Source organism: Littorina saxatilis, linkage group LG14, assembly GCF_037325665.1.
Source record: "Littorina saxatilis isolate snail1 linkage group LG14, US_GU_Lsax_2.0, whole genome shotgun sequence".
In the NCBI taxonomy this organism is placed as follows: Eukaryota; Metazoa; Mollusca; class Gastropoda; order Littorinimorpha; family Littorinidae; genus Littorina; species Littorina saxatilis.
The window spans coordinates 37,359,666-37,386,586 of NC_090258.1; the positions used below are offsets into that span (position 1 = coordinate 37,359,666).

The window sequence follows — 26,921 nt, forward strand, 5'->3', positions numbered from 1 at the left end:
AGAGCGGGGTAGTAGTTGCGCTAAGAAGGATAGCACGCTTTTCTGTAGCTCTCTTTGTTTTAACTTTCTGAGCGTGTTTTTAATCCAAACATATCATATCTATATATTTTTGGAATCAGGAACCGACAAGGAATAAGATGAAAGTGTTTTTAAATTGATTTGGAACATTTAATTTTGATAATAATTTTTATATATTTAATTTTCAGAGCTTGTTTTTAATCCGAATATAACATATTTATATGTTTTTGAAATCAGCAAATGATGGAGAATAAGATAAACGTAAATTTGGATCGTTTTATAAATTTTTATTTTTTTTTACAATTTTCCGATTTTTAATGACCAAAGTCATTAATTAATTTTTAAGCCACCAAGCTGAAATGCAATACCGAACCCCGGGCTTCGTCGAAGAATACTTGACCAAAATTTGAACCAATTTGGTTGAAAAATGAGGGCGTGACAGTGCCGCCTCAACTTTCACGAAAAGCCGGATATGACGTCATCAAAGACATTTATCGAAAAAAGGAGAAAAACGTTCGGGGATATCAATCCCAGGAACTCTCATGTAAAATTTCATAAAGATCGGCCCAGTAGTTTGGTCTGAATCGCTCTACACGCACGCACGCACGCACACACACACACACACACACATACACCACGACCCTCGTTTCGATTCCCCCTCGATGTTAATATATTTAGTCAAAACTTGACTAAATATAAAAACGCGGAAAAAAGCCGGATCTCTTTCAGTCTTTGTGTAGACGGGCGCGAAGAAAATATTGCGGCTCAAGCAGGGATCGGTCTAATAATCAGGATTTGATTTGAGTCTGGCGCCAAAATCGATGTGGATGATGTGGGTCGACATCTTGCATCGGCTTTTACCCTTCTCTGACTGGAGCGCCCCTGTCGAGTCTGAAATCAGTGATGTCAGTGATGTCATGTGTATTTTTAGCTCTCTACTTTACTAATTTATTTGAATGGAAAAAACGCACCGAACCACTGCACTTGGCAGCGAAAGAAAGTTTACCGACTTCGTTGAGATATTTTAACATTACCTACTCTGTAACAAAGCATGTTTTTAGGCTTTTATTCGCTACAGTAAACAAGACAACCGTTGTATTGCGCGCGACACAGGCTCAGTGTGTGTGTGTGTGTGTGAGTGTGTGAAGGGGAATATGAATGATTTAAATAGTAACCAATGAAAACGGAGAACTGGTGACGTAGACTGGCCTGAATTTTTTGGGCCAACCAGCAGCGGTAAACGTGAATAGCACGAAGGAAAACATGAGTGAAGCAGTAATCAATATTATAGAGTGACTGGCTGGCTGTACATTTGCATTTAGCCGGTAGCAAGCAGACGACACGTAACCGAGTTCTCTGTGCTCTTCTTTCTCTCTTGAGAAAATCCGCTGCCAGTCACACAATGGCTACTTCTCATGGCAGAGATGAAAACGGAAAGTGCCAGAGAGGCAGTGAAGTGGATCGGACAGAGGTCTCCGTGTCCGTTGAAGACAGGAGGCCAGCGGACATCAACCGTGATGTTAATGAGGCTGACGACAATGTGGCCTTCCCAGGGCACGTGGCATCGTTTTGCGATCTGGACAAAGAGGAGTTCTTACAGCAACAAATCGACGAAGGATGTGTGATCGACATGGATGAGGTAAGTAGATGGGGAGTTTCTTTGATTAAATTCCTTTTTCGTGTGTGTGGGTGGTTTGGCCGAAATTACTGGCCTATACCAACCCATGAGTGGCGCAATTTGTCGGCTGACCTAAGTTTTTGCCTACCAGGCGGCCCAGACCTATGGGCAGTATCCCCTGACTGAGGACACCCTACCTCCAGCCACCAAAATGGGATTCATCAATGAGGGCCTTCCTGATGATTCTGGGTTTTCCTCCCGTATGTCTGAAGACTCAGCCTCCCTGCGCAAAGTGCCAGTGAAGATGTCTGAACTGAAAAAGGCAGTGGTGGTTGCGGATCTCGACGATAAAGATAATGGTGCGTAAGTCACTGGTATGGTTTGCGCCTTTTTTTGAGTGTTGGTCAGTTTGCCTGCCTGCCACCCAGTGCGTCGAGTGTAGTTATTTATTACACCACTAAACTCAGTACTCGACTCGTTGTTCTGTGTCCATATGTAGAATACGCAGACCTTTTTTGTTTCGTGTCTGTTAAACCCCGACAGTAGCCAGTTTAAAAAAAAAAGTCTTTCTTGATTTGCTAAATAGATTGTCTTTCACGTGCTAGATTTGGTGTAAGCTTATCCGCAAAGCACAAGCCGTCTCTAGGCATGCTAAGCCCCTCGTGTGTTGCGGTGATGCAATGGCCGACTTCCTGACTGAACGGCAAACCATTCCTTGTGCGTCAGTATTGACCTATTTCAGTAAGCTTAGCAAAAGATCAATGCAGAGACGTTTGTACTAGACTAGTTTTGGTTTTGTAAGTAGCTACGGTCGACCTCAACCCCTTAGGACACACGGCATGCGAAAGCCACCGAAGCGTAACTAAGCCTACCGGGTTACGTCCTCACGTCAGAAAACTTGACCTAGTAAGGACAATCGCCTTGACCGCATGCCCGTCGGGTGAGCGGAAAACAGCGAGCGGAGGAGGTGGGGATATATTATTTAAACGTACTTATCATATTTTTGGGTAGTGTTGGTCAAGTCTTCTCTCATGCCATTCATCATAACGACGCAAATTGTTTCCTTAGCGCCAAGCCCCCAGTCGTATAATACACTGTTTGACCTAACACCAGTTCTCGCCGGTTCTGGCTAGCGACGATTCGAGTACAGGCGCGCAAAGCTCGCGCGCGCTGCAAGACTAGTAGCTGTTACTGGCGGCGCGCCAATGGCGGTGTCCTTTGTAGTACACACACATGGAAGGATCGTGCTGTTTGTTTTGACCTTCAAGACCGGTCTTGAGGTTAACAACGCAGACACTCTCAGAAATTGCATAAGAAAAATAAAATATGGAAGATGTAACCGATGCATGAAAATTATTGAAAATTAAATAAGAGTGTTAGACAATCTGCTAAATGTGTCTTTTTTTTGTAACACCACATACCCCTTTGCCAGTATCTTTTTTTGCGCTGGGGGAGCTGTCATTTTTTCCCATTCAGTTTGTTTCTCTGGGGGAGGGGGGAATTTTTTTTCCTTGAACTTTTGAAGTTATCTGTGGCTTTATTAGAGATACTAAAAAGCAAAATGTTATTCAAACTGCAGAAGCATATTTGTCAGTTGCGGTTTTTAAGTACACTGCACACTTTCAACTGAAAGGTTATTTTTTTGTCTTTTCAACAATAGTTTCGTAAAGAACCTTCCCCATTTCCTATTGTGCAGTAAAAGTTTGTTAGAGGAAGATGCTATTTTAAAAATAAAAAAATCCTTTGTGCAGTAAAAGTTTGTTAGAGGAAGATGCTATTTAAAAAAAAAAATCCTTATCTATAAAAATGCAACTGTTCATGTCTATCCTTTAGTTTTTTTGTTATTTGCTTGTGTGTTTGTTTTTTAAGTTGTAAGTATGGAATGTTTGTACCTAAGTGGATATCCTCACCATCCAAATTAGGCTAGTATTATAGTCATCAGTTCTCCAAGATTTTTAGTATAGAGCCACGAAGTAGTGTTTCTGTGTGTAGTCACTTTATTTTATTTCTGTTGTGCAAAGCTTTGATTTTTTCTCTCAGTCTTGTGATCAAATTAGCAGAGTTCACAGGTCAGTTTATCAGACATTTGTTTCATGCATGTTCTGTATGATAATGTTACAACAGGGGAGAGCTGCAAGGTGAGCAAAGTGCTGCGAGGTGTGGTCAAGTTTCTGGGCGTCCTTCTGCTCCTCTATGTCTTCATCTGTAGCCTTGACCTTCTCAGCAATGCCTTCCGCCTCCTTGGGGGCAAGACTGCTGGTAAGTGGCTTTGTTTTGTGTATGAAGCTTTTTGGTGTCGAATTTTTTTTTTTTTCCAACTTTTTTTACTCTTTACATTACTTGAGATTAACTTTTATTTTAAATAAGTAATATCTTCATGTAATTATTCACTTTTGCTGATAGTGCTGCTGCAGATAAATTATTGTTTTTATTCTATGATACAGAGGAACCCCTATTTTAAGACCTCCAAAAATCTGAGAAAATCGTGTCTTTTTAAAGGAGGGAGTCTGAAAATGGGGTCAATTTTTACAGAGGTTATGAAGAGAAAATCGTGTCTTTTTAAAGGAGGGAGTCTGAAAATGGGGTCAATTTACAGAGGTTATGAAGAGAAAAGCTAAGAAAATCGTGTCTTTTTAAAGGAGGGAGTCTGAAAATGGGGTCAATTTACAGAGGTTTTGAAGAGAAAAGCTGAGAAAATCGTGTCTTTTTAAAGGAGGGAGTCTGAAAATGGGGTCAATTTACAAAGGTTATGAAGAGAAAAGCTGAGAAAATCGTGTCTTTTTAAAGGAGGGAGTCTGAAAATGGGGTCAATTTACAGAGGTTATGAAGAGAAAAGCTGAGAAAATCGTGTCTTTTTAAAGGAGGGAGTCTGAAAATGGGGTCAATTTTTACAGAGGTTATGAAGAGAAAATCGTGTCTTTTTAAAGGAGGGAGTCTGAAAATGGGGTCAATTTACAGAGGTTATGAAGAGAAAAGCTGAGAAAATCGTGTCTTTTTAAAGGAGGGAGTCTGAAAATGGGGTCAATTTACAAAGGTTATGAAGAGAAAAGCTGAGAAAATCGTGTCTTTTTAAAGGAGGGAGTCTGAAAATGGGGTCAATTTACAGAGGTTATGAAGAGAAAAGCTGAGAAAATCGTGTCTTTTTAAAGGAGGGAGTCTGAAAATGGGGTCAATTTACAAAGGTTATGAAGAGAAAAGCTGAGAAAATCGTGTCTTTTTAAAGGAGGGAGTCTGAAAATGGGGTCAATTTACAGAGGTTATGAAGAGAAAAGCTGAGAAAATCGTGTCTTTTTAAAGGAGGGAGTCTGAAAATGGGGTCAATTTTTACAGAGGTTATGAAGAGAAAATCGTGTCTTTTTAAAGGAGGGAGTCTGAAAATGGGGTCAATTTACAGAGGTTATGAAGAGAAAATCGTGTCTTTTTAAAGGAGGGAGTCTGAAAATGGGGTCAATTTACAGAGGTTATGAAGAGAAAAGCTAAGAAAATCGTGTCTTAAAAGGGAGGGATCTTGAAAGGGGGTTCCGCTGTATTTTCTATTTGTGATTGTTGGAAGCACATTTTATAATTCTTGAAAAGTTTATGTCCCCCTGCGGTTTAAGGGGATGAATTTACCCGATGCTCCCCAGCATGTCGTAAGAGGCGACTAACGGATTCTGTTTCTCCTTTTACCCTTGTTAAGTGTTTCTTGTATAGAATATAGTCAATTTTTGTAAAGATTTTAGTCAAGCAGTATGTAAGAAATGTTAAGTCCTTTGTACTGGAAACTTGCATTCTCCCAGTAAGGTAATATATTGTACTACGTTGCAAGCCCCTGGAGCAAATTTTTGATTGGTGCTTTTGTGAACAAGAATTGAAGAAACAATTGACATGTGGCTCTATCCCATCTCCCCCCTTTCCCCGTCGCGATATAAGTATAACCTTCGTGGTTGAAAACGACGTTAAACACCAAATAAAGAAAGAGAAAAGTTTTTGGTACACATGTCTGTTTTCAACTTGGGTGTGCATCTCAAAGAGTCCACATTTTCTCTTCTGCAACTGTCTTGATAAAAAAAAATCATTCTCTCGATATTTTTTACTGGGCTTTCTGACCATAATTGTATCATTGCTGCTATGATATTGTATTATTTATTTATTGTTTTGTGCAACTCGCAGCCACTGTCGTATTTTCACGCAGTATGTTTCACATTTACAGTGCTCATTTACATACTTTTTTTTTTTTAAAGTTAAAACTGTCAGTGTGTAGTGACGCGTGTTGCTCAGTGTGTGTACTGTTTGTGTTGCAGGGAGTGTGTTCCAAGACAACGCGTTGCTGGAGAACCCCATCACAGGCCTGATGATTGGTGTCCTAGCAACAGTCATCCTCCAGAGCTCCTCCACCTCCTCCTCCATCGTCATCACCATGGTGTCCTCTGGCAGTGAGTACTCAACTTTATAGATGAACAATTATATAGCCTGAACCACAGAATACTGCTGTGCTCTCCGCAATTCATAATACATGTATCAAGCTTTCTTTTTCTTGACTTAATTAGTTTGGAATTTTCACTACAATTTTAATATACTCTCTTGGATGGAGAACAAGTTTGGGTCTGTTGGGGGGGAAAACTAGGGTAGGTTGGGTTAAAACCAGACAATTTACTCTATATTCAATGCAGAGCTGTGTGATGATAATTAATTCATTTATTGCTCTTGTTATGACTTGCGTGAGCACTGTCTTTGTTTTCCCTCTTGATGTACTTGATTATGAATTTTCAATAGACTTTGTGCTCTTTTGGGTGGAGAGAATCATCTTCATTTCATTTATATCTGGACAGTGTCTGTTTTTGTTCCGCAGCAAGATATTCTTCTGTCTGTGAATTTGTTTTAAGTTCTGTCCAAAATTAAGTATCAACACAATGTAACCGCACACAGAAATCTGAATGTGAGAGCTGTTTAAGTTGGGATATTAGAAGTATAAAGATACGTTCATTGTTTAGTTTAATGTAAACAGTAAATGCTGTAAGAATTGAGGTACATAACCTAGTGAAAATCAGAAAAAAATGTAGAATATTTAGACCATACAGTATTAGGCCCCCCCAAAAAATAGGTGTGGTTACGGTAACATAGCCAAAAAAAATAGGGTAGGAAGGTAGGCAATCACTTTTTTTTTTTTAAACTTTTTTTTCTAATGTGTACAAATTAAACCTACTTGACAGGGAAATAAGTGTGCGACTCGGGCGCGCTTTAGCTTTCATTGCGTTTTCTGCACTCGTTGTTTTTTTTTTTGACAAATGTAAAAAAAAGTTATAGGGTCGGCCCCTAAAAATAGGGTAGGTTGGGTTACCGTAACCACACCTATTTTTTTTTTAGGCCTTAGCATAATTTAATTTTAACAACTGTTTACCTTTATGCTGTAAGGAAGGCATTATTAAGATCACCTGTATATCTTTTTCAGTCTTGGACGTGCGCCCAGCCATCCCTATCATCATGGGTGCCAACATCGGAACGACCGTGACAAACACGCTGGTCTCCCTTGCCCACGCCATGGACCCCAAGGAATTCCGCCGTGCGTTCAGTGGCGCCACCGTGCACGATGTGTTCAACTGGCTGACGGTGCTCATCTTGCTGCCCTTGGAACATTTCACGGGTGAGTTGCGTCACGGACATCTTGTCAATTGTACAGCACAACCCCACTTTTGAGACCAACATATCTCAGAAATAAAATCAGTTCACACACTGTATTCATTATATCGTGATCAGTCTGTTGTTCCTTGACATGTACTCGTGTTTTTGTGTCTTCATCTTTGGTTGGAATTGGTAACTGCTTTCAGCTGGCAGTAGCTAGATTTAGAGACAAGAAAAAGCCCACCACTTTCTCTTCACCACCTCATTTTCTTTTGCCCGCTGGGATGCGCGCGCACAACGAAACTCAACAGTGCATGTTAAAAAGTATCGCGGTTTAGACTGACGCCAGCAGAGAAGTTCTGTTCGCAGAAGAAGCGCGATGTGTGTTATGTGCGATTAATTTGCAACCCGAAGCTCTACTCATACAATTTATAACTGTTCAAAGTGAGACAGTTCACAAATTAAGGTCTGCCCTATAATATAAGTATTCTATTTATATTGGAGAAGAAATAGAACTCGTGATGCGGCAACCAGCTCCGGGCCGCCATCTTTGATTTTCCCAAGCGCAACCTAGGCAAATGTATGCTACAGAAATGCAGTGAAAGATCGACTTTAGCGTCCACTTCAGACCTCAAAGTAGGAAGATATGAACAGTTAAAATAACGATCAGGTAACCTTTTTCCAATAGATTAAAGGTTTCCATACAGAAATAACCAAAACATGATGACAAAGTCAACGAAAGTAGAATCACTCAAATCAACGAAAGTCGTTTGTGTTTTTGGTGTGAACTTCGTTTCACCGCCAACCGGAAATGACGTGTACGCAACATTTGTGATGTAGCACTTCCTTATATGGCACAAAACGAATGTGGTTGGTTGAAAAAAGCCTGTACTAAATAAGCCTAGTATGAATCCTTTCTTTTTTTTCTTTTTCCTTTTTTATAAAAAGAGTTGCTTGCACAGCTTTAAAGTGTATGAGCTTTCTTTTGGTGATCAAGTACATGTAATAATGTTCTTGTCTTTTAGTTTTAGAGATTTTTAAAGCATACAGCTATATAGTAGAGTATTTTTTTATGAACATTAACATGAAATTGAAGTTAATTGTTCTGACCCGTTGCAGGTTACCTGTACCACCTGACGCTGGTCATTGTGGACAGTCTCAACATGGAGGAACTGCGCACCAAGAAACAGGACCTGTTGAAACAACTGACCAAGCCACTCACCAAGCGAATCGTGCAGGTTAGTGTTGACTCTTTTGTTCTGGAAGTGGGAATGCACTCTTTTTGTTGTTCTTACAATCTTCTGAACAACTAGGTTACACCCATGAAGTTTTTAAAGTTGATGCTGTCGGGCACTTCTTTTCTCAGTATTTATATGAAGAAGAAAAATACAAGATAAAAATGTATTTTAAAAAGTGTGACAATAAGCTTTGTATAAGGCACAACAACAACAAAAATCTGTTTATGGTATCCCGACCGACCCTATTTTTCGCGCGACCCTAGACTTTTTTTTTGCATTTGGGGAAGAAGAAGAAAAAAAAGTAAATAAAAAAAATTGAAAAAGTCTTTTTTGGCAAAATAACTTAAAAATATGTGTGTTTTTAAAAATATGTGTGTTTTTTAAGGGGAAAAAAATCCCGACCTACCGACCCTATTTTTGTTTGCCTATGTTACCGTAAACATTTTTTTTAAATTTTTTTTTTACCTAATGTATATATAATAGTAGCAGTAATGATAATAATTAGACATTTTGTACTTTTTATTTATTTATTTGCGGACTGGTGGTTTAGGTTTCAAAACCAAAAGAAAACAACAGCAACCAGTTTCGGTAAATTCTTCATCAAATTTGCGTCGGACAGTCGCTGACTTCATCAGGATGGTAAGAATAAGTTAGTTAGATAAGGATGGTTAAGGTGTATGATATCATTGAAAAGTTGATAGAAAGAAGTTAAGGAGCAACATGCAGGTGTATAAAGGAAATTGTGTTTGCTTGCAGGTTGACAAAAAGGTTATTACTCACATTGCTGAGGGTAAAGCTGATCCTGAGGCAAGACTGCTCAAGGTAAATGACTGCTTGCACTTTGTGACTTTAAATTTTATTATACTGTTCATTATTTATTATCTTTACCTGTGTGTGATTGTCTTGCACCCTGAATGCAGTCCATTCTTGTACTTCGTGTCTGAATATAAAGAATACTACATGCTTGCTGTGTCGTACCAGATTTACACGAGTTGTTTTTTTAAAAATATTGAACTGCGAGCAAAAGCGAGCTGTTCACTATTTGAAAAAGCAACGAGTCCGGGGTTTACCTGAATATGCCCACCAAATTTGAAGCAGATCCATCGAGAACTTTGGCCGTGCATCGCGAATACACAGACAGACACACACAAGCCGTATATAGATATAGATAATTTACTTTATGTACTGTTTTAAAAACATGTTGGGATTGTCTTGCAGACCATATTTGCATTGCTTGATAGGTGACATAGGTATATATTTGTTGCTTGTTTGTTGAGATGGTCTTTTGTTAGTTTGCATTTTTCTCATGTTTTATTGTCTTGTGCAGTTGTTCTGCGTGTTCAACGAGACGGAGACAGTGGTGGAGGTGAACAAGACCCTTAAAGATGGAAACATCACCCTCGTCAATGAAACATTCACTTCAAAAATCGGAGTAGGGGAATGTAAGTGCTGTGCTTTTTGTGTGTGCTGTTTTTCCCCCAGAGCTGCTTGTTTTTCTCCTTTCTTTCTGGCTTTAATACTCACAAGTATAGGAATGTAAGGATCTTGCTAAATTAGAGCAGCAAGCCATTTGCCTGGAGGTGCTGTGTTCTTAAAGATTGAGTTGTTTTTACACTTTAAGTTTGTGATATATGCAGTGCTTGTTTGATGAGCAAAAATGTGTCTTTTATTTCCAGTCTGTAAGAGAGAACTTTTATAACCCCCATCACACCACCCTTGGTCTCTGTCATTGGAACATGTTCTGTTGTTTAAATCTCTGAAGCAATGACATCACACCACCCTTGGTCTCTGTCATTGGAGCATGTTCTGTTGTTTAAATCTCTGAAGCAATGACATATTAAAGAATATTTTTGCTGTTTATGTGTGTACAGGCGAATCGCTGCTGTCCGTGCTGGGTTTGAGCGACATGACGTCAGGCATCCTGCTGTTCGTGTTCTCCCTGGTCCTGCTGTCAGGCTGCCTCTACCTCATGGTCAAGCTGCTGCACTCCATGTTGGGGTCACAGGTGGCCCGCATGGCCAAGAAGACCATCAACGCCAACTTCCCCGGCCGAGCCGCCTGTCTCACTGACTACTTCGCTCTGGTGGTGGGCGCCGGCATGACCATCCTGGTCCAGAGCTCTTCCGTGTTCACGTCCGCACTGACACCGCTGGTGGGGGTCGGGTGTTTGAAGTTGGAGCGCATGTACCCCCTGACCCTGGGGTCAAACATCGGAACCACAGCGACGGGAATCCTGGCAGCCTTGGCGTCGTCGTCAGCCACGATGAAGTTCGCCCTACAGCTTGCCATGTGTCACCTGTTCTTTAACATTACCGGCATCCTCCTCTTTTTCCCTATCCCCATCACGCGGCGTTTTCCTCTGCGAGTCGCTCGCTTTTTGGGTCGCACCACCGCCAGGTACCGCTGGTTTGCCGTCTTCTACCTTCTCATGATGTTCCTGGTCTTCCCTGGTTTCTTCCTCACCCTGTCTTTCCTCGGCAACATCATCTTCATCACCGTTCTTACTCTGGTTGCCGCGGTAACACTGGCCATAGTGGTGATCAGCACTATTCAACGCAGTCGCTTCGTAAAGTGTCTACCATCAGTTCTACGCACATGGAAATGGCTGCCCCTGTGTCTTCGCTCTCTGCAGCCATTGGACAATTTGTTCCGTGCCGTGGCGTCAAAGATCTGCTGCCAACCGTGCCTGGACAAGTGCAAGTGTCTGGGAAGCGGTGCCATAGAGGACAGTAGCGACAGCGAAGACAGCGACTCTGACAGCAGTGTGGGCGTTGAAGTTGCAGACTCTGAATCGTCCTGTCTTTGCTGCTGTCGGCCGCGTGGCGTGCAGAAAGTACAACAGTCGGAGCAGGCTGCCGACATGGCAGAAGCTGCCACCTCCCACCACCTGTTTGTGTGGAGCAAAAGAACTCATTCTCCCATCTACAAGCCTTCCCTCAAGGCTCATCAACCCTCCCCCTCCCCTTCCACCGTGCCACTTATTACCATTCCTGAGAGCGTTGTGTAACCATCCCTAGACACACCACCACCCCACCATCGGTGCTCTCAGCTTGCATCAACCGTATCATTTTAAATCGTTACCATACCTCCCATGTCATCCTCATTATTATTCAAAGCAGGATTCAGATCTCAAGTTCAACTTTTCCACTGATATCAGTTGTGAAATAAATTGTAATGGGACATTCTGAGAATAAAAAGGTTCACATCATTTGAGATTTTGTGTCAAAAGTATGTTTTTGTAACCTCTAGTCAAACTCGTCCCCTAACGCGAAGAATCTCCCAAGTTTGCATATTTATTTATTTTGTAAATGAAATTATGCCCTAGTATTACTTTACACTGGTGTAATGAAAATATGTCGAGGTAGTGTAATTCAAACTGGTTTTTGATTCAATACTCTGTTAACTGATAATCGACTGAATGAGAAAATGACGAGAAAAAAAGGGAAGATGCTGAGATAGTGGCTGTATACATATCAGAATTTCGACATGTGGAATCATTACATTTATCATCACTCAAGAATCTCGATATTTTAATTTATTAGATGGTAGTCATTCCAACCATTGCCAAGAACGGGTTATTTCTGCTGCTAGTGTAAATACAGAGCGAGTGATAGGTCGTATGAATGCTTGTTTATAAGGACTTCTGGTGTAAATAGATGGCGTGCTAGTTTATATGACTGCTATTTGAGAGAATAAGTGTGGGAGTGACTAAACACTTAAGTGTATAAAAATTGTATGTTTGTTTACAAGGCTCAACACTTGTATAAAGATAGTGTGCTAGATTGTATGAATGTTTGTTTATAAGGAGAATAAACGGTAAAGTGGCTCAATGCTAGATTGTATAAATGCTTCTTTTAAAGGATAATGAATGAGGTACTGCTGGTGGTTATGATGTACACATATGGCATGCTAGGTTGTAACGCTGAATGCTAATAAATGTTACTGTTGTGGCTGGCTAGTTTGTATGCATGGCCTTATATTGAGACGAACTGATTGTAAATGCTAATTATTGTTGGATCATGGTATAATACATGTAGTACATTGTGATTAAAAATGTGTTCAGGTAGCTGATACTCCTTTTACATATTTTATCAGGGAAATGGAGAGAAAAAATGTTGACTTGGAGACAATCCTCATTTTTTCAGTCACAAAACTACACAGATGCCACTTCATGCACGCACACCCGTTATGAAAACTACTGACACTCCTACAAGAAACTACATGTGTGTGGATGCACACCCACACATAACTACACACCCAAGCAAAAGTACATGCATGCACACTAGACACCAACATACAAAACTAGACACCAGTAAACACAAAACTACACTGACACCTTTGCATTTATTTTAAGTACAGGACACACTGGTAGTCATTCACTAAACTTGAGACACCTCCACATACATTTACACTCGGATCCACACAAGCATGCATTCACACCTTTTACAAAGATAGCGTTAACTCTCAGTGTTCTTACACACAGGCCAAAGAACTTAAAAGGTTCAAATCGGAGAGCTTCTCTTGGTATTTCTAACTGCAAGCTAAAACCTGTTCATGCTGTGTGTAACATGACTGAATGAACAAAAGTATGGGTGCATTTCTTCATAGTTGTGTGCATATTTTGATATTAAAGTATTTATTATTTTTGGGATACAGTTGGGTTTTTTTAAACTGTATACATCCGCACCGTCTGTGAAGTATTAGTGATAGCATGATGCAATTTTTTTTTTCGGGAACAATATTTTGATATGTATTAACAACAAAGAAGTGAAAGATTACATCATTTTACCAAAAGTAGACAATGTACATCTAACTCCAGAATGCATTTACATGTTATTTTGTTGGTTGAAATAAACAAAACAAAACTTTTGTGCACGTTTTTGTTTCTTTTTTGTTTTGTTCTTGTTTTGTCTGTGTTGTGTGCTTGTCGTATTGAATTTCGAACAAACAAGCTCGCACATGTCACAAGATTCCAGACACATAAGACTTCTGCTACAAAAAAGAACAACAATTTTTAACCCTTACACTGGTGCAATTATGTAACACATGTTACATAGCCACTGGTGAATTAACGGAGAGAGAGAAAAAAAAAACACCGGTCATATAGGTTTTCGCATCCATGGGAGGTAATCGGAACCGACCAAAGAGACTGAGCCAGCAGCGCGACATATGTCGTGACAACCAGGTGACAGTATACGTAAATTTAAGTAGCGCGACATATGTCGCGACAACCTGCCTAAGGGTTAAATAACTAAGTTTACAAAACTGCACATGAACATTATTATGTGATCTCGGACAACTTTCAGCATGGACGGAATAAAATTGCAATATTGTTGCCATACACACTATCTGCAAGTATTTTCAACACATATTTAGCTGACAACTGCTACTTAACTTTGTAGCTAACAGAGCTTCCAAGGTGGATCATACACTTTCATGCACAGATATCCCAACTTAACCAATTCAAAGCATTCCCAAGTTTCATATATTTCAAGAGGCCCTGAAGCATTGAAAATGGCTGTATATGTGCTTACTCCACGTAACCCTCATTCCAAATATCTTCTTGAACTATTGATTTGTCTGCTCTCATCGTTGGTGGTCATATTAATTCTAGAAGACCCCAGTTCAAAATTTGAATTGAAAACATGATCTACTCTGCACTGATATTCTAAGTGGTCACATTGCTTTTTAAGATTAAAGGTCCTTCATACAATGATTTTGAAGAACATATGGCATCTTCTCTGCACTGAAGCTTTCATGTCCACTGAAATGCTGAGGATATGTACAGGCATGAAAACTGAAAAAACAAAAAATACTGAAAAAAAAATTCGAAGGCGCGTAGCGCCAAGTTTCGCAGGCGCGTGGCGCCAAGTTTTTTTTTTTTCAAGGGTGCAATTTGGTGCAATCTGGGGCTATCTGAGCCTTAAAATTGGATTCAAACATGGCCCCATAACTATTTTACTATAACTATGACTAGGAAAAAATTAAATAAATAAATAAAAATTAAAAAAAAAAGGAAAAATACGGAAAATAAAAAAAAATACGGTTTATTTTTTTCAAAAATACGGAAAATGCGGAGAATTTTCATGCCTGTATGTAGCAACGCAGATGACTCGCTGGAATACTGTTTTTAGGGCTCCCCAATCTGTGCATCCCTGCAAGAAGCAAAATAGGAGCACAAAAAATTCTTTGAGGGGGTCCCACAGTGCACTAAAATTGAAAAGATGAGGTCCCCGGGCGCACTAAATTGAAAAGATGAGGTCCCCGGGCGCACTAAATTGAAAAGATGAGGTCCCCGGGCGCACTAAATTGAAAAGATGCGGTCCCCGGGCGCCCTAAATTGAAAAGATGAGGTCCCCGGGCGCACTAAATTGAAAAGATGAGGTCCCCGGGTGCACTAAATTTGTGTTGTCATACGTACCGTCGATACTGAAATACTCCGTAGCTAGTTTCCAGACAGAATGAACAAGAAAGTAAACTTGGCTGGATTTGAAGATGAGAAACTGTTTGCCGGATCTGTACCGATGCAGGTAAATCTAGCCAATATGTCAAACAATGTTTGTGCGGTCTCACAGAAACTTCAAAAAGTCCTCCTAGATTTGGGACCCTCTTAAGTTCCACTGAGAGGTCCTTAGACACTCTATAAATGACGGGCGCAGTGGCGTGGTGGTAAGACGTCGGCCTCCTAATCGGGAGGTCGTGAGTTCGAATAACGGTCGCTGCCGCCTGGTGGGTTAAGAGTGGAGATTTGTCCGATCTCCCAGGTCAACTTATGTGCAGACCTGCTAGTGACTTAACCCCCTTCGTGTGTACACGGAAGCACAAGACCAAGCGCGCACGGAAAAGATCCTGTAATCCATGTCAGAGTTCGGTGGGTTATAGAAACACGAAAATACCCAGCATGCTTCCTCCGAAAGCGGCGTATGGCTGCCTAAAGGGCGGGGTAAAAACGGTCATACACGTAAAAATCCACTCGTGCTAAAAACATGAGTGAACGTGGGAGTCTAAGCCCATGAACGAAGAAGAAGACTCTATAAATGGAAAATTTCCTAAATAAATTATCATTTAATTAATATACTTACCCGAATCACATTAGCATTGAGTCACCTGAGATGCTTATCACTGAAAAACGCTTACCCGGCTAAAGAATTTAAAGGGAAGCAACCCCATCACCAAAACGAAAGTGAAAGTAGCTTTGGTAATGGGCCAGTACACCGGGAGTTACCTCCCATACGGGTGTATGCCACGTCACTTCCTCTAGGAACACGTGCCTATTATCATACGGCTTTAAAAAATCTTAAAACCATAAGCGGGGCAGGTGGGAGGGAATACAGTATGTGATTCGGGTAAGTATATTAATTAAATGATAATTTATTTAGGAAATTTTCCATTTAATATCATATTCTTACTCCGAATCACATTAGCAGATAACATCAACAAGGCGGTGGGCTAGAAATGAATCAAAACTCACCATCAAGTTCTGGACAGGAACTGGCCTGCTGCTATGAGCGCTGGAAGGCCTCTGGAGCCATCCTGTCGAAGAGCTGTGACGTCCCGAAGATAAAAGTTTATGAAAACATCTTCGGAACGCCAATACGCAGTTGTCAGCACCTCCTCTAGACGTCTGGAGCGCAGAACTGCCAGAGAGGATGCCCACGCCCTCGTCTCATGGGCTCGGGCCGAGTCAAGTGGCAAGGAGGGCATAACCCCCCCCCTCTTTGTGCGCCTCCACTCATAAGCCTGCTTGATGAGCGAGGACACCCACCGGGCCAACGTTACCTTCGACAAATCTTTCTCGCGCCTAGTAAGGAGAGAGATAAACAACAACTTCTGAGAACTAGACCGAATCGGCTGAGTCCGGGCTAAGTACAGACGAAGTGCCCTCACAGGGCAATTGACCGAATCGGGGTCACCCGGGGCCAACGCGCTGGTCAGAGCCTTAACTCTAACCAGCGGAGAGGCCTGCCCCGGAGACTGATTCTTGGCCAGGAAATCAGGCCGGAAACGCAAAGATGCGGAACCGTCCGGCTCAAAGGAGATATCTCCAGGCTGACCCGACAGGGCGTGGACCTCGCTACCCCGTCGGGCCGTAGCCAACAAAAGGAGAAACAGCGCTTTGCGAGTGACATTGAACAGACTGGCCTCGCTTAAAGGCTCAAAATCCGCAGAACGAAGGAATTCCAGGATTAAAAACAAGTCCCACTTGGGAGCGGGCAAACGAGCTTTAGCTTCCTTAAGAGCAGCCCCTTTAATGACTGCAGCTATAACGCCCCCGACTCGAACAGAACGACCAATCTGCTGAAGAGTCGCCGAGATAGCGGAGCGCCGGACCCTCAACGAGGAGACTGAGGCGCCCTGTGAAGACATGAAAGAGAGGTGGTTAGCGACCTGAATAGAGCGCGGAGCCACCGAACTCACCCCTCTAGCTGAACACCAGGCAGTCCATGCCTTCCAGTGGGAAGCATAAACTGAAGAGGTGGACGCTCTATGCGAGCGAGCCACCAAGTCCAGAGTCAAAGACGACGCCCCAGAGCGCTTCAGCGAGTCCCGAACAACTTCCACACGTGAAGCTTCAGAAGACTGGGCTCCTCGTGTGGAATGCCTGTTCGGGGCTGCACTAGTTCCCCTCGCACGAGTGCGAGAGGAATGGGGGGCCCTTGGGCAAGCCGAAGAAGATCTGGAAACCAGACCTGCAACGGCCACAGAGGAGCGACCAGAAGAAGAAGGGCCGGCTCCTCCATCTCCGCTTTCCGGATTACTCGGCTGAGTAACGGAAAGGGAGGAGTCTGAAGATCTGTATGTGCCCCCCAACCCTCCCTGGACGCATCTGTAAAGAGGTCCAGGTCGGGGAGGGGCACGACGATCGGAACACCTCTGCAGACCCACTCCGTGTGCAACCACGGAAGGGTCGCAGACCGGAACCATCCCTGCAAAGGGATGAGGGCGTCCCAGTCCACCAGAGGAGAGTCCACAAACGGCTTCAGCGCGAACTGAAGCGGACATTTGTGGACCCGGCCCAGTGAAACCAGAAGAGCCATAGACTCCATCTGCCCCAAGATGGAGGCGAGCGAGCGGATGGAAGCCATCAGGAGAGGTAAAGTGGAGCGAATCTGAGCTTGGAGCTTGTCCACCCTTCTCTGAGAAGGCTGGACAGTCCAAGCGACCGTGTCGAAAGACATCCCCAGATAAGTGAATGTCTGTGACGGGGTCAGCTCCGACTTTACCCGGTTGATCGAGAACCCCAACCAGTTGGATTCTCGAAGAACCGTCAGGGTATCCTGCGAACAGCCGCTCTGGGACTGGTTCATGATGAGCCAGTCGTCCAGATAAGCCCGCAGACGGATACCCTGGGACCTCACCAGTGCACAGACCTGTCTCACCACCATGGTGAAAATCCACGGTGCGAGAGACAGCCCGAAAGGGAGTGCGCGAAACTGGTAGATCTGATCTCCCCACCGGAAACGAAGCCATTTCCGGTCGGTCGGATGCATAAGAATGTGAAAGTATGCGTCCGTGAGATCGATCGAGGTCACCCAGTCTCCTGGGCGGAGAGAGTCTCGGACAGAGGCTGGCGTCTCCATCTTGAATTTTATCTCCCTCAAGAAAGTATTGAGGAGAGATAAATCCAACACGGGACGCCATCCTCCTGATGCTTTGGGAACAGCGACCAGACGCCCGTAAAATCCCAGGGAGCTGTGGACCCGAACTCTCTCCACCGCGCCCTTCTGCTCCAGGGAGGCAATTTCCGACTGCAAGACGGAACGTGCTTCCTGCGAGCAGGGGGGCTTGAACCGCGGAGGCACTCGGGTAAGAGGCGCCTTTTCCTCCCGCCAGAGTAGACGGAAGCCCGAACTCACCACTCCCACAATCCATTGGCTGTCTACTACCGACATCCAACGAGAAAGTGCCCGGGAGGGGCCTCCCGCCATCACCAAGGTGGAGGGCGGGAGGGAGGTGAGATCGGGAGCGCTTCATTGGGGGTGTGGCTTACTTCCAGAGCCGCCACGCCCCCTCCCCGATGCCGTCCTCTTCTTCCCACCACGAGCGGCCGGCGAAGCCTGCCGCTTCTGAGCTGGCTTGGGGTTAGACGATGTCTGAGCCTGCTTCTGTTTAGAAGGCTGAGACTGTTTCACCCCCTTCAGAGTGTAGTCAAGGAACTGACTGTCCTTGTTTGACTGAATCTCCTTCTGTCTGGCATCCAGTGCCAGCGGACAGAAGAGAGACTCCTCTGAGACCGGGGAGACTCTCAAGGTCTCCCTAGTAGCCAGCTCCGTGAATTGGGACTGCGAGAGGAAGAGATCCCTCCTGCAGAGTACCGCTTGGGTGTACTGCAGGGAGGAAAGACGCAATTGTTCCTCATTGACCTTGGCCAATGCGGTCAAAAGCGCAGAGACATCGTCCGCATTCTGTTCTTCACTGAGAGTGAAAGGAACTAGCGAATCGGTCAATGCCCGAGACAGAGCCCGAACGAGAGTCTCCGCAATGGAGGACAGTTCGATCTGCCGACGTCCAACCTCCTCAGCAGAGAGGAGGGAAGCCTCGGAAACCGGCAAAACCGAATCACGCTTGATCGGTTTAGTCAGAAGAGGCAGCAATTCCCGGGAAACCGGAAGGGTAGCCCTAGGGAGTGCAAAAGACGCCAGCCAATTCTGGCTCTGATTGGGCATGCCAAGCTTCCTATTGGCCGTAGGCACGAAGGAAGAGGCTTGGGCAGCTGAAGCCACCCACTGCTGAGCTGATTCCGGAACTGGACCAAAAGGAAGCAGTAACGGAACAGGCACTGGCCGAATACCACTCCCCGCATGTGCTGGACGAACCAGTGAATGCGAAAGTTGGTAAGCCACTGACGGAGACTCGGCGAACCGGAAGGAAGAAACATCCTCCTGTGCCGGCCGGAAGTCCGCCATGGCAGAAGGAACGAATGATGCGGAAGAGTCCGCAGCCACCACCCCTTCAGGAAAATAACGAGACGTTACTTCCGCCGCGACGTCAAGAACAGACTTGAGCTTCGACGGAAACACGCCCCGCGACTCCTCGCTGACCACTGATGGAGCATCAGAATAGTCACACGTGGAACCATGACCGAAGTCACCAGTTCCGGAAGCAGAAGCATGCCCTGGCAAACCGGAAACCGGAAAAGCCTGAGCACTAACGTCATCCTGCCGCCCAAAACCCTGTGAAGGTAAAGGGTAAGCAGGACGACCATCCGCAAAAACCGGAGCTGGAAGAGCTGACGTCACTCCCCCGACTGAGTGGAGTGATGCCTGCTCAAGCCTAGGCGCTTGAAAGCCGGAAGGCGCACGCTGTAATCCACTATCTGGTATCCGGAAGGAACCACCAGAAGAGGAAGAAGCGTTTCCGGCCGAAACCGGAAGTGTAGTCAACGGAACCGCAAAATGCGGAAGTGAAGACTGCACTGGTTGACTTCGCGATCCGGAAGGACCGGAAGTCAGTGAATACTCCATCCTGCCGCGACCGCCGTAGCGTGCCGGAGCGGACGGATCATCACTTCCGGCAAGTGCCGGAAATGCGGCAGTCGAAACCGACTGCCGCCGCTGTTCGAACAAGTCCGGGGCCTCGTAGGTTATCGCCGGAAATGAAAGATCAGCAAGGTATCGGTCGTGACCCGATGCGAAAGAGCTGTCCCCCGAAGGAGAACGTCCAGGCGCCTCACGAGGGCTATCGGACCAGCTCTGCTTACCAACCGACGCTGAAGAGGGAGGACGCTGCTCCAAGCCGGAAGTGGAGGACAAAGACACGGAAGCCAATGCCCGGACGTCACTGCCAGATGCCGGAAACGCCGAACTGCTGGCGACGGAACGCTGAAATTCTGCCTGCACCAAGCTGCGGATTTCTGGAACCAGTGACTTTAACAGAGAGGAAACCAACGCACCTTGTCCAGGTGCTAACAAAGAAGACGAAGTCTCCGATGTAGAGACAGGTGCAGAAGTAACAGTAGCGCTAGGCGCCGCAAAAGAAGCAGAAGTAGTAACAGCGCTAGGCGCCGAAATTGGTACAGCCAACAAAGTGTTACGCTCTTGGTCTGTAACAAGTAACGTTGCTTTGGAAGAGGAAGACTTAGCCTTAATTTTCCCCTTGGGGTCCGACTTGCCACGGCGCTTGTCTGAATCAGACATGTTGACAACAACACGTGGCAACGCGAAAAAAAATTTACTGAAACATAAGTCTAAACGACTGGAAAATTCAGTAAACACACGCACTAATGCGTTAACAAAATACTATAGCTAAACTTGCCCCACAAGCAGAGGCACGGAGAGCTACAAACAAAGTCACACGAGCTAGAAAACTAACTCACACAACAAAATGGCGACACGCAAGACACTGACACAAACGTCAACAACACGTGGCAAAGTAAAAAGATTTACTGAAACGTAAGTCAAAACGACTGAAAACACAGTAAACACACACGCTTACGCGTCAACAAAATACTAAAGCTACACTTGCCCAAACAGAAAGAGGGCACGCAGAGCTACTAGCAAAGTCACACGAGTTAGCTAACTAACTCACACAACAAAATGGCGAAACACGCAAGTCACTGACACACAAGTCCGTAAAAAACGGACAACGTACAGTAACGAAACAGCGCAAACAACCAACAACAAACGGGAACGAGCTCACCAAACTGTAGGCAAGGCGAGCAGACAAGCTGGGTAACGTGGCCGGCGGGTGTCACTCAAACACACAAGGTCAGCCACAGAGCGTCAAAAAGTGAACCGTCCTCTCCGAGGTGAAAAAGACGTATGATAATAGGCACGTGTTCCTAGAGGAAGTGACGTGGCATACACCCGTATGGGAGGTAACTCCCGGTGTACTGGCCCATTACCAAAGCTACTTTCACTTTCGTTTTGGTGATGGGGTTGCTTCCCTTTAAATTCTTTAGCCGGGTAAGCGTTTTTCAGTGATAAGCATCTCAGGTGACTCAATGCTAATGTGATTCGGAGTAAGAATATGATATTAAATTATAATTCAGGGTCTCGGGATCCTCTGGATGGAGTATCTGTGGGGAGCCCTGTGTTCTTTTCTCACAACAGCAGCTGTAATTCTGACTCCATTCTTTCTCGTTCATCTTCATCCATCTCTGGTTCGTCGTCTTCCTGCCATTTCTGGCGCCACCACGGTCGCTGTAGTCGCGTCAACACGGCCGTGTGCTGCTGCTTGGCCTTGGTTGCCACCGGCAACGAGCGACTGGAGTACATCTCCACGTCCTTTTCTGTCACATCCTTCAGTGGAGGAGCCACTGGGGGAAGGAAGGTAGAGATATCAAAAACAGAGGTAAGTATCAGTTGATGTATGAACTGTTTCTGTGTTATATTGAGAGAGTGTGAAAGACAGAGAAAGAGTGTGTGTGTGTGTGTGTGTGTTCATGCACCAGTGTTAATGTGTCTGCCTGAGTGTGTGCAAGTCTGCATGCATAAATTGTCTAATGATAAATCCGACTCCACCATTTGGTCCTACCAGTCACTGTTGGCCAACTTCAAACCCAGACCTTTCACTTGGAAGAAAGAACCAAAAACACTGAGCTGACATCTGTGTCTGCCAATACAGTGTATCATCATACACACAAGTTCTGAGACTGTGTAAAGGTGAGCAAGATGGTTTTCCCACCAATACGGTTTCTTGTAACAGTCAGGCAGGCAAACAGACAGACAAGTAGTCAGACGAACAGACAGGCAAAAAGACAAACAGACCAACACAATCTACCTTTTTCTTGCTCTCTCTTAAAGAAGTGTGCAGCTGAAGTTGATCAAACCTGCTAACACTGACCAAAGACTGGCAGAGCACTACAAATAAGTGGACACAATAAAAGCCTACTCACAGACAAGGAGTTCCGAGTCGGTGTCGAGGCGAGCAAGCAGGTTCTCCCACTGGTACTGTTTCTTGCGGTAGTGGTGGATGTGAGCGTAGTGTCGAGTCAGCATCTGGAACGCCTGCTTGTGAATCTCCTCCACCTCTTCCCGCGTCTGTCTCCCCGTCTGAAAACATTATAAAATTTCATTTCTTCTTCTGCTTCCTTAATGGGCTGAAACTCCCACGTTCACTCTAGTTTTTGCATGTGCAGGTTTTTACGTGTATGACCATCTTTACACTGCCATTTAGGTAGCCATACGCCGATTTTGGAGGATGCATGCTGGGTATTTTTGTGTTTCTATAACCCACTGAACTCTTCTTCTGCTTGTCGATCACACATCTATATTGTTAGACCGGACGGCGACACAAATGAAACTGTCTTCTCCAGGTCCTCCTTTCCTCTGTACTGCTGGCAGAGGGAGGGGGACTGCAGTTGGCCATACGGATTTCCTTTGGCTTTCTAAGATGGAGCATCTGACACCACTGAACTCTGACATGGATTACAGGATCTTTTCCGTGCGTACTTGGTCTTGTGCTTGCGTGTACACATGAAGGGTGATAAGGCACTAGCAGGTCCGCACATAAGTTGACCTGAGAGATCGGAAAAATCTCCACCCTTAACCCAGCACGTGCGGCCAGGATTGAACACTCAACCTTAAACTCAGGAGGCAGGTGCCTTATCCACTAGAACATCGGGCCTGTCCACAATTTCATTAAAAAAATTATGAGAAAATGAGGTCTTGAAAAGGACGTATAGTCTCAAAATGAAGGTACATTTAAAGAGGTTATATATACACAAAAATCGGCAATCACACACACCAGCTTGGAAATCTGCTTACCAGAGAGTTAGAGGGAAACATCTTAATAGGAAAGCAGTTAAAGTGAAAAGCTTGGACAGATCTGTGCCGTTGAGCGTGACCCTGTACACCAGAAGGACGCTACTTTTCAATGCTTACTGGCAGGACAAAAATGGTTCAGGTACGGAATGCATGCATGGACAGATCTGTGCCGTTGAACGTGACCCTGTACACCAGAAGGACGCTACTTTTCAATGCTTACTGGCAGGACAAAAATGGTTCAGGTAAGGAATGCATGCATGAAGTGATGTTTTTTGACATCTTTTTATCCAAGCGGAGCGCGGGCGAAGCCCGCGCGTAGCGAGGTAGTTTTTTTTTTCATCTCCCAGCACTGAAAATTTTTTGGCCAAGTGGTGTCTGTCTGGACATTGTTCTAGAATTCATCTTTTAGCACAATATTAGCGACACTGTTTGGACAATTCTATTAAAATTAGGCGTACAAACTGATTTTGTTTCGGGGAATCCTCTCAGAGGATCAGAATTTTCATACAATATCATCGGAAGCTGTTACAACGGGAAAATGTGAAACTTTTGTCACTTTTTAACATGGAATTTCATCTTTGAGCGTTTCAAGCGGACTTTAATAAAATAGTTATTTGCGAATTAAGCAGCGGAAGACACTCACCGGTTCAACATGTGTATGGTCATTAAACCTCAAAACATTTCAGTAAGTGGTTTAGACAAACACCTCCGCCATGTGAGGGTGACTGGTTTGTAGCTGAAGAGTTTTTTTCTAAAGTGTGTTCTAAATACAAATGACGTACTGGTAATGATGTAATGAGTTGTTCTAATCTTGTTCTTGGAACTCTTGCTGTTCCAAGCTTGTTCTTAGCAAGTCTTGGTGACGAGAACAAAGACTATCAATGAAATCTTTAGAAATAACCTCTGACAACGACGACGATGACGACGACGACGACGATAACAACAACAACAACAAATGACATCGACGACGACGACGACAACAACAACAACAACAACAACAACAACAACAACAACAACAACAACAACAACAACAACAACACGAGAACAACAACAATCACGACAACGAACATGACAACAACAACACCAACAACTACGACGACAACTACAACGACTGGGTTATGATGACATCACCAATGATTTAAAGGCCGTTAAAAAATCGTTAAATCCTATTTCTTCACTGATTCTTATGAAATTTTAAAGGTAGGTTTGTTGTCCCCAACTTATTTTCACTCCATACTTTTCCAGAAGAAAAACATAATTTTGGCAGTTAAAAACCGTTAAATTTCAATTCTTCACCGATATTTATGAAATTTTGTGGGTAGGTTCGTTGTCCCCAACTGATTTTCACTCTATACTTTTCCAGAAGAAAGACATAATTTTGGCAGTTAAAAAACGTTAAATTTCAATTCTTCACCTATCTTTATGAAATTTAGTGGGTGGGTCCGTTGTCCCAAACTGAATTTTAAGACATACTTTTCCAGACAAAAAACCTTATTTTTGGCAGTTAAAAACCGTTAAATCTCAATTCTTCATCGATATTTATGAAATTTTGTGGGTAGGTTCGTTGTCCCCAACTGATTTTCACTCCATACTTTTCCAGAAGAAAAACATAATTTTGGCAGTTAAAAACCGTTACATTTAAATTTTCACCTATCTTTATGAAATTTAGTGGGTGGGTCCGTTGTCCCAAACTGAATTTCAAGACAAACTATTCCAGTCAAAAAAACTTATTTTTGGCAGTTAAAAACCGTTAAGTCTCAATTCTACACCGATATTTATGACATTTTGTGGGTAGGTTTGTTGTCAGATTTGACATGATGGCAGAATTGAAAGTGTGAGATATCCTGATGTTTCACAATTTATGCTGCATAATTCAGCCCCATAGGCGCTTGAATTTTAGGTGGAGTTGGGTTTTTTTTCAGCCCAAACCAGTAACCCCCACATGGTTTTCATGTCCCTTTCTGAGAGACTTCAAGAAGTTTCAATTTGACGTCATGATTAGCCTGCCGCATTAGCAAGTATGAAAACACGTCATCGATGACACATTTTAAGACAGAGAGAGAGAGAGAGAGAGAGAGAGAGAGAGAGAGAGAGAGAGAGAGAGAGAGAGAGAGAGAGAGAGAGAGAGAGAGAGAGAGAGAGAGAATCATGTACACACAGATGGACGACTTCGCTTGGGGTATGTACTGCCCGGCAGTACACATCTACTTAATTTTTATTGTTTTTAATTATCCAAGCGGAGCGCGGGCAAAGCCCGCGCGTAGCGAGGTAGTTTTTTTTTTCATCTCCCAGCACTGAAAATTTTTTGGCCAAGTGGTGTCTGTCTGGACATTGTTCTAGAATTTATCTTTTAGCACAATATTAGCGACACTGTTTGGACAATTCTATTAAAATTAGGCGTACAAACTGATTTTGTTTCGGGGAATCCTCTCAGAGGATCAGAATTTTCATACAATATCATCGGAAGCTGTTACAACGGGAAAATGTGAAACTTTTGTCACTTTTTAACATGGAATTTCATCTTTGAGCGTTTCAAGCGGACTTTAATAAAATAGTTATTTGCGAATTAAGCAGCGGAAGACACTCACCGGTTCAACATGTGTATGGTCATTAAACCTCAAAACATTTCAGTAAGTGGTTTAGACAAACACCTCCGCCATGTGAGGGTGACTGGTTTGTAGCTGAAGAGTTTTTTTCTAAAGTGTGTTCTAAATACAAATGACGTACTGGTAATGATGTAATGAGTTGTTCTAATCTTGTTCTTGGAACTCTTGCTGTTCCAAGCTTGTTCTTAGCAAGTCTTGGTGACGAGAACAAAGACTATCAATGAAATCTTTAGAAATAACCTCTGACAACGACGACGATGACGACGACGATAACAACAACAACAACAAATGACATCGACGACGACGACGACGACGACAACAACAACAACAACAACAACAACAACAACAACAACAACAACAACAACAACAACAACAACAACAACAACAACAAAAAAAACAACACGAGAACAACAACAATCACGACAACGAACATGACAACAACAACACCAACAACTACGACGACAACTACAACGACTGGGTTATGATGACATCACCAATGATTTAAAGGCCGTTAAAAAATCGTTAAATCCTATTTCTTCACTGATTCTTATGAAATTTTAAAGGTAGGTTTGTTGTCCCCAACTTATTTTCACTCCATACTTTTCCAGAAGAAAAACATAATTTTGGCAGTTAAAAACCGTTAAAATTCAATTCTTCACCGATATTTATGAAATTTTGTGGGTAGGTTCGTTGTCCCCAACTGATTTTCACTCTATACTTTTCCAGAAGAAAGACATAATTTTGGCAGTTAAAAAACGGTAAATTTCAATTCTTCACCTATCTTTATGAAATTTAGTGGGTGGGTCCGTTGTCCCAAACTGAATTTTAAGACATACTTTTCCAGACAAAAAACCTTATTTTTGGCAGTTAAAAACCGTTAAATCTCAATTCTTCATCGATATTTATGAAATTTTGTGGGTAGGTTCGTTGTCCCCAACTGATTTTCACTCCATACTTTTCCAGAAGAAAAACATAATTTTGGCAGTTGAAAACCGTTACATTTAAATTTTCACCTATCTTTTTGAAATTTAGTGGGTGGGTCCGTTGTCCCAAACTGAATTTCAAGACAAACTATTCCAGTCAAAAAAACTTATTTTTGGCAGTTAAAAACCGTTAAGTCTCAATTCTACAC

General features: G+C 43.4%; 2 protein-coding genes across 2 annotated transcripts in view; one reads left to right on the forward strand and one right to left on the reverse strand.

Annotated features, from left to right (window-relative positions):
- The first annotated feature begins 1,313 nt into the window (after positions 1 to 1,313).
- Positions 1,314 to 13,344, forward strand: LOC138947689 (sodium-dependent phosphate transport protein 2A-like). The gene is made up of 9 exons (XM_070319217.1): positions 1,314 to 1,657; positions 1,788 to 1,995; positions 3,761 to 3,895; positions 5,920 to 6,051; positions 7,068 to 7,259; positions 8,357 to 8,475; positions 9,232 to 9,297; positions 9,803 to 9,917; positions 10,347 to 13,344. Exons 1-9 carry the CDS (start codon positions 1,421 to 1,423, stop codon positions 11,480 to 11,482), a joined length of 2,340 nt encoding a protein of 779 aa, XP_070175318.1. The 5' UTR covers positions 1,314 to 1,420; the 3' UTR covers positions 11,483 to 13,344.
- An 8,113-nt stretch (positions 13,345 to 21,457) lies between these two features.
- Positions 21,458 to 26,921, reverse strand: part of LOC138947691 (IQ calmodulin-binding motif-containing protein 1-like) — a 41,185-nt gene continuing 35,721 nt past the window's right edge. Inside the window, exons 13-14 of the mRNA XM_070319219.1 lie at positions 22,313 to 22,469; positions 21,458 to 21,733 (exon numbers count right to left, since the gene is read on the reverse strand). Of these exons, the coding sequence (XP_070175320.1) occupies positions 21,519 to 21,733; positions 22,313 to 22,469 (372 nt within the window). The 3' untranslated portion in view covers positions 21,458 to 21,518. The remainder of the gene's footprint in view (positions 21,734 to 22,312; positions 22,470 to 26,921) is intronic.

Coding starts and splice junctions, on each gene's coding strand:
- LOC138947689 (XM_070319217.1), top strand. CDS start 1,421: ATGGCTACTTCTCATGGCAGAGATGAAAACGGAAAGTGCCAGAGAGGC. Junction 6,052..7,067: donor CACCATGGTGTCCTCTGGCA/GTGAGTACTCAA, acceptor TATCTTTTTCAG/TCTTGGACGTGCGCCCAGCC. Junction 8,476..9,231: donor TCACCAAGCGAATCGTGCAG/GTTAGTGTTGAC, acceptor GTTTGCTTGCAG/GTTGACAAAAAGGTTATTAC.